The following is an 8,399-nucleotide window of genomic DNA, read 5'->3' on the forward strand; positions in this document are numbered from 1 at the left end:
TCATCAACATAATTATTTTCTTGTAATATTCTACCATCAACACTTATTCCTTGTTCCACCTCTTCTCTCTCCATAAACCCTATTTTTTTTTCCTTCCAAAGTTACCATTTTTTCTTCAAAATCTATCTTTACTTTATTCTTTTCCAGTTCGTCATTTCCCATTAAAATGTCAACACATAAGTCCTTGACAATAAATCCTTGCATACTAATTTGTTTATTAAGAATATCAATTTTAAATTTAACCAGTTTATTAATTTCTCCCAGCTTCTTATTATTTTAATTTTTGGAATCTTGATTATATCTGTTAATTTTAATGTATTAAAAATAAAATTTTCCGAGACTAGAGTACTTTCTGAACCAGTATCAATCATAACCTTAATCATGTTATTTTGGGCCATAGCATTTATATAAATTAAATTAATAGATTCAAAATTTTTATATTCATCTAAAGAAATAAATTCCGAAGGTTTTTCATAATGACAATGGCCCAACTTGAAATTCAGAAAGTCCTCTACATAAAATTTGGATTATTAGGATTGTCAGATTGTGTCTGATCATTTGGATCTAATTCTCGATGTCTTTCACTGCTTTCACTTCTACTATTCATATTTTCTTGCCATGTACTATTCCGTTGACTGTCTTCGCAGCTCTGACCCCTTACATAATTTATCTGTCTGTTGTAATTATATCTTTGTGCATTTCTCCTGGTGTTAAAATCTTGCCTATTATAATTATTATTATTATTAAAATTCTCTCTATTACCTTGTCTCTCTTGTCTATTATCATTAGTATTATTATTAAAATTCTCTCTATTACCTTGTCTCTCATAACTAGTATTATTGTTGTTATTAAAATTTTGAGAATTACTACCATACCTATTATTGTTATATGATTGTCTATTTTTACTATTATTACTTGTAATATAACCTCTTTGTACTCTTTGAATAAAGTTAATAAAACTGTCTACTGTTTGAATGTTTTGTACTGTGACTGTTTGCACAACGTCCGCATCAAAGTGTCTAGAAACGTTCAAAACTGTTTCGTCTTCTCTAAGTGGTGGTTCTAAATATTTTGCAACAGTTATTAATTTTAAAGCATAATCTACCGTATTTAAACTTAAATTGCGATTATACTTTCCAAAATATAAAACTTCCCTAAATCCAGCTTGTTCTAATTCACCCCAATAATAATTTAAGAATTTATTTTCAAATGTTTGCAGATTATCTAAATCGTTTTCAATGCTGGCAAACCAGGTTGCTGCATTGTCACTTAATGTCATTCTAATATAATCTTTTATATCATTAATATTATTCACTGATCTTAATTTATGTTTGAAACTATTTATGTATACTCTAGGATGTAAATTTTTTATGTTACCAGAGAATTTTATACCTGTCTCATTTGTTAAATTCAAATAAGGTCTTACACCAGTTAATAGGGACAAAAATCATCGATTTCAGGTAAAAATGTTAAGCAGGGTTTTGAAGGTTTTAAGCGATAGATGAGGTAGAAATGATGATAATTCCATGAAGACGTACAGCTAATTCTTCTTCTTCTTTTTTTAAAACAGTTACAAAGAATGAAAAACTAAGTTTTTTGACTATAAAACGTGTCGTATCCATTTTAGAGAAAAATGTTTTAAATAAATATTGTAGACCTTAAAAAGTTCTTCAATTTGGTTGGACACATATTGTAATATATAAACAATTGACCGAGATAATTGTAAAAAACTCTCATTTTTGCATTCATTTATAAATATTAATAACTGTATTTTATGCAAAACGATATTTAATTTAATTACTTTAAATTATTCCAATTAATGGGTTATTTTAGTGTGCTAAATTTCAACCAGATCGACCAAACATTTTTTAAGTTATTCAATTGGTTTATCCCAGCGAGCAATTGTTTAAACAACTGTTCTTGCCCTAACAGTGACTCTAGAGATATTTTACAAATTGCAATTAATTATTTGAGGTTTTAGTTTTAAGATGTATTAAAAACGTTTTAAAATTTTATCAAAATTGTTATTAAAAAAACCGTCTGAAAAAGACCCTACTTTTTAGGTTATAAACAATTAGAATAACTTTGACAGTTTTTATGTTACACGCTTGTATGTAGGCTCACTGAAAAGCTGGTGAAAAAATACACATTAAAATAGTAAAAAGGATTTTATATGACCAATAGAAATCAAGTTAGATTTTTTTTTTCAATAAATCATATTTCCTTTGTTTATGAACATTAAGAGCTGAAAATTGAATAAGTTGTTTAAGAAAATCTATGTTTTATGATCCACTTCATAGATTGCATATGCAGTGAAAAAATAAAATGTGATGATCCGTTAAACTGATGGTACTCGTGAAACACCGCCAACGAATCTGAAGGTGAGAATAGCTTCGTTTTATTTTTTAGAATGGAATCCCAATTTAAAGCACGTTGAAAAAATTTGCAGTTTGCTATTACTTACTTTAATTTGACAGTAATTTCGTAAAAATTACTTATATTTTACTAATTAAAGTACAAGATGTGGCTGTAAAAAATATGGTATAAACTGTACGGATCTTTGTATAAACTGTGCAGTGGAAGAAGAGGAGAAAAATGTTATAATCGCGCTGCAGTGGTTCCTTGACGATGTCGAGTCAGACTTTGTAGAGGATGAACTGTAACTTGCCGAGAAGCGATTTAGAAGTTATAGACGTTCACTAGAATAATCAAATTAAAATTCATAAAAAATATTTTACTTTTTTATTTTTATAATTAATTATATGATTAAAAAATATATATTACTATCAAAACAAATATATAAATTTTATTCTAATTATTGAACTTATACATACATAATTAAATAGTGCAAACATATTACATATTTATCCTTATTAGATGCCTACCTAAACAAATATTAATAGCTTCATTAAATTAAATAACATTTCATAACAATTCAAAAACAAATAAAAACAAAAATTAGTTTTTTAAAAACTATTAAGGACTTTTAAATACTGTTTAATTATTTCAAATAAAAAAAAAAATAATGTATTGTACTAATTTATAATTATTTTATATTTATATAAAAATATACTTTACTTAATAATTTAAAGAATTTTTAAGAAATACTTGTAAAATTCAATAACTTTTATAGTAAAATTGAATCAATTGATTTTCACGGGATTTTCTTATTTTCCAATTGTGCAAGGTGAAATTTGCACAATTTTTAGTATTTTCTTGAGCTACTCCAGTTAAAAAAGGAGGTTGTGCGTGCTATGGAAGGTGATAATATATTGCAGTTTTTTTTCCAAAAAACGAAGCGAAGCTCGAACAGTTTCCCACCTTCACTTTCGTTGGTGGTGTTTCACGAGTACCATCAGTTTAACAGGTCATAAGTTTTTATTATTTCACTGCATATGCAATCTATAAACTGGATCGTAAAATACAGATTTTTAGTAATACAATATGTTAAATTTTCAGATTTTAATGTTTATAAACAATGCAAAATTTGATTTATAAAAAATACTAACTTGATTCCTATTTGTTATATAACATTATTTTTTCTTTTTTAATATGTATTTTTTCACCAGCTTTTCAGTGAGCCTTCATGCAAGCGTGTGACATAAAAACTGTCAAAGTTATTCAAATTGTTTATAGCCTAGAAAGTAGGGTCTTTTTCAAACGGGTTTTTTAATAATAATTTTAATAAAATATTAATGTTTTCTTAATGCATCTTAAAAGTAGAGTCTCGAGTAATTGATTGCGATTTGCTATATATCTCTAGATTCATTGTTAGGGCAAGAACAGTTGTATAAACAATTGCTCTCTGGGATAAACAAATTGAATAACTTTTAAACTATTTGGTCAATCTGGTTGAAATTTAGTGCACTTAAATAAACCATTAAATAGCATAATTTAAAGTACCTAGTTAAATTATATATCATCATGTAAAAAGTAAAGTTATTAATATTTAAACATTAGTGCAAAAATGAGAGTTGTTTGCAATTATCTAGGTCAATTGTTTATGTATATTAATATGAATACTATCAAAATAAAGAACTTTTTAAGATCTACAACACCTATTTAAAACATTTTTCTCTAAAATTAACAAGAAAAGTTTTATAGTAAAAAAACTGAGTTTTTCATTCTTTGCACCTGTTTAAAAAAAAGAAGAAGAAAAATTAGCTGTACGTCTTCACGGAATTATCATCAGTTATCTCTCATCTACCGTTTAGCACCTTCAAAACCCTGCTTAACATTTTTTCATGTTTTTTTCCCTATTAACTGGGGTATCTCCCTATGTCTCTTATTTGTGAAATGTCTTCTATTCTCTGTTCTACATTCCTTATTTGATGGTTGTTTGTTTGGATATTTTGTAGCATATCATCTAATTTTTCTTCAGTTTTTCTCCTTTCTTCGTAAATTTTTGCTTCTAAGTTATATTTTTGGATTTCTATGTTCCGTTCCATATCTATATTATTATCTTTAATAATCATATTTATTTCTTTCTTTTCATTTTCTATTATTTTCTTGTAGTCATTACGTATATCTTTTATTTCACTTGCTAATTTTTTTTCTAAAGAATCAAATTTTTCATCCATCTGTTTTTCTAATCGTTTCACAATTTTAGCATTATTTTCTTCCATTTTTCTGGAATTCTCTTCCAATTTTTGTTCCATTTTTTTCATATCTTCTTTGATTTCTTTAGAATTCTCTTCCATGTTATATTTCATTTTTTTCATATCTTCTTTGATTTCTTTAGAATTTTCTTCCAGTGTTTTGTTGATCTGCATCATTAAAGACATCAATGCTGTCATATTGACATTTTCCTCTTGTTCTTGTGTTATTCCTGTTGTCTCTTGTAGAACTGGAGCTACACTCTGCTCTTGTTCCGCCTGCTGAGTTTCTCCGTCCACTTCCACATTTTCTTCCACTTCCACATCTTCTTCGTTCTTTTTGTTTCTTAAACCTTTCCTTCCTTGAGACATTTTTGAGATCTTACTTGTTAAAATCCAATTTAAAATAAAATATAAAATTGATTCTAATCAAAATTATTTCAATTATATGAGAGCATTTATTTTAACAAACTAATTCTTTTAATTAGGAGGTCCTACGTTGTGACGCCATCTTTGTAATGATATATTATTTTTGATATTTATAATGGATATTATTGTGAAATAGGGTTTTTGTCGCGGTTCTGAAAGAATTAGTTTGTTAAATAGTTTTTTAAATGTTTTTATTATAATCTAAATTGAACATAAAATTGAATGTTTAAATGTGATAACAAAAAAAAATATAGAAATCTAAATTTGAAAAACAATAACTTTAACTTGAAAAACTTCCTACAATTAAATAAAACAAATTCCAGTACCTTATAATTACTATCACTGAATGCCTTCTTATTAATATTTTATAAAATTTGAATTGTTGGATGGCTGAAAAGGATGTAAGACCACGTCAATTGTCAGTGTCAAAACTGTCAAATAAAATATTTCTTTTCTTTCTTCTCAATTTTAATTCAACTTTCAACTCCAGGATCAGGAAACAGGATACTATTATTAATACATTGTTTCAAAAATTATTAATATTTACAATTATGGATACTTCACAAATTCTTCTTTATATTTCTAATAAATTATCCACACTATGCTGGTTCAAATTCAGGATACATAGTATTTTTATATATTAAAGGATACTTTACCAAATTATAAGTAAGTTTTCTTCAAATATTTATCTAATTTCTTTTCGATTATACCAAATTTATCATGTTTATGCTAAATTATTATATTTTCTGTTAATTTTCAAATCTTTTTCTCTATCAAATTTATAGCTTCATTTCTAATTTCTTGACTGACTCCTTTTGTCATTGTGACACCTCTTTTTATCAAATTTTTTATTCCAGAACATTCCAAACGAAAAACAAAAAACATTATGACAAATAGAAAACTTCAATTCCTTCTTTTTTTAACATGCTATGTCAAATTAGTATGTCATCCACCATCCTATAGAGTTATTTTTGTTTTATTATTTATTTTAATTGATTTTAAGGCATTTCAGATCAGAATTATTACTTCTGTATAAAATTAACATCTTAAATGTTAAATATTATTATTTTAACCTATAATTATTGTTTGAAATGTCCATTTATCTATTTACATTATCTCAATTATTAAAAAAAAACAAATATAAGTCCTACATAAGGTTTTAATAAATTTCTTATGCTAATTTTGAATGTCCTCATATAAATGATATGATCTTTAATAATTTTTATACTATTCTATGGTATATTTTCTATAAATAACATCTATAATCGCCATTTCAGTCCATTTTGGTTTCTAAACACTTTAATCGGATACTACGTTCTCTGATCTTCGACATACTCTGTTTTATGGACATAGTCATATCGTTGCATATAGTTTGTTATTCCCTAACCGTGAATTTTTAAATAGAAATATTTTTATTCCTGGATTTTTCGGTCTGATAAATGAAACACTATTTTTGCTTAAACGTTTCAGCTATTTGCCATTTTCAATAACACTTTAATGATTATAACATTACACTTTTAACAATATATTTTCACATACACGTTCTATATTTTAATATTCACAAAAATGTATGCTTTATTCTCGAGATGTTAACGGAGAAACGTTTAAGCAAAAATAGTGTTTCATTTATCAGACCGAAAAACCCAGGAATAAAAATATTTCTATTTATATATATATATATATATATATATATATATATATATATATATATATATATATATATATATATTGTTAAGATATGTAAAATTTGAATTAATATGGTTTCGATCTTAATATTTTAGAAAAGTTAAAACATATAATAAAAATATACCAAAATTCATTTCGAAGAAATGAAAGTCAATTATCTTTGGATGGCCGTAGGTAAACAAAATTTAAATAGGGATTAAGTATTTTCTTTGTACAGTTAGTATGATAAGAAAGTGGTTATGTGTTTGGACAATGAGACCGGGTTTCCCAAATGGACTTTTGCGGCGAGGGAACAATTGTATTTAGAAATTTAAATGAATGTAATCTTTGTTTAGATATTAAGAAAGGAAAAAAAAAACCGATTGGCATGTAATTAGTTTTAGGAAATTTCTAATGGTAGGGAAAATTGGTGTTTGTTATCTGAAAGGTAGATGGGGATAAAATTGAGGAACTCGGATTGGTGAAGAAGGAAAAAGGAGGGGCTAGGTATGAAGAATGGGAGTTTAGCGAAATGTTAGAGGGTGGAAGAAGAGTCAGTTGTTAAATGATCGTTAAGTCGACTAGTGGTGATCTCTAAGAGTCTCCTGAAGTAGTAAGGCAGATAAGTGAATAGTTGTGAGTTTGTTGAAATAAGTGTCCTGACGGAAGCTCATCACGTAAAGCATTGTAAGTTATATTGTTCTACTTATATTCCAAGAGTCACCGTTGCATGTCGGAACGAGAAATAGATTCAGTTTATCGAGAGGAGAAAAGGCTAGCATTGTTTTTTGAGAGATACGTGCATCTGTAGGGGGTCATTAATGACAATAGGCTTGCAATAATTTGTTGCGAGATTGCTGACTACATAGGGGGCTGCTAAGAGTAAATTGTTGGCGACCAGAGACAAGAATTTGGACAACTCATCATCCGAGAGACAGTTTTATTTTTTTTGTAGAATTATTCATAACGCAAATTTCAATAAGTACTTTAGATAGTGGTAGGGTTATTTCAATAATCAGAATAGGAGATATTATTTTTAGAGGATATTTTGAGGGTGAATTTATTTCAATAGATGCTTTTGTACCATATATGTGTTTTATTCCGTTAATCTTTGACCTTATTTATCATATGTAAAGCAAAGGAGATATTGAAGCACGAGAATATAAAACCCTGAGATTAGAGCATTAAATAGTGTGATTAAATCATAAGTGCATCATTAAAATTAAATTTAATTAATTAGTTAATTATCTAATCAAGTGCTTTGAGCACACCGATCTTTGAATATCACATTAACTGGCGCCCAACGTGGGGCTTAAAAAATATCGCAGCTTTGCATTTGATGGTAGGGAAAGAGATAAGGAATAACTACAGGTGATCCAGAGATAATTTGACAACTTTCCAGGTGTAAAAATATTTTTGATTTATGGATTGATCGTAGGTAGTTGATATTTACTGCTATTGAATTATTTAATATTTTTACCAATCGTACATTTGATATTTATTTTGAAATTTACTGATTGCATATTTGATATTTGTGGCGAAAATTTATTAAATTTGGGGAGAAATATTTGTCGTGTTCTGCAACTTATAGAGTGTTGTAAAATTTCACATTTGGCGGGGACAAAGAAAACAGTAACAAAAAGAAACAACATGTCGACCACAAGGAGGCAAAGCAAAATGCAAGAAAGCAGAGAGAATAACAGAGAAGAG

At 27.2% G+C, this 8,399-nt stretch overlaps 1 protein-coding gene across 1 annotated transcript; it reads right to left on the reverse strand.

The window, feature by feature from the left end:
- Nucleotides 1-511: 511 nt before the first annotated feature.
- Nucleotides 512-4,967, reverse strand: LOC126882579 (probable WRKY transcription factor protein 1). The gene is made up of 2 exons (XM_050647552.1): nucleotides 4,783-4,967; nucleotides 512-1,352 (listed from the first exon to the last, which is right to left on the reverse strand). The coding sequence occupies exons 1-2, from the start codon at nucleotides 4,965-4,967 to the stop codon at nucleotides 512-514; spliced, it is 1,026 nt and encodes a 341-aa protein (XP_050503509.1).
- Nucleotides 4,968-8,399: the final 3,432 nt, after the last annotated feature.

Source organism: Diabrotica virgifera, chromosome 3, assembly GCF_917563875.1.
Source record: "Diabrotica virgifera virgifera chromosome 3, PGI_DIABVI_V3a".
In the NCBI taxonomy this organism is placed as follows: Eukaryota; Metazoa; Arthropoda; class Insecta; order Coleoptera; family Chrysomelidae; genus Diabrotica; species Diabrotica virgifera.

What these genes read in the sequence shown, in the direction of transcription:
- LOC126882579 (XM_050647552.1), bottom strand. Translation starts at nt 4,967, where the DNA reads ATGTCTCAAGGAAGGAAAGGTTTAAGAAACAAAAAGAACGAAGAAGAT. An exon ending in GTCAATATGACAGCATTGAT is followed by an intron (nt 1,353 to 4,782) that starts GTCTTTAATGAT and finishes TTTACATCCTAG; the next exon opens with AGTATACATAAATAGTTTCA.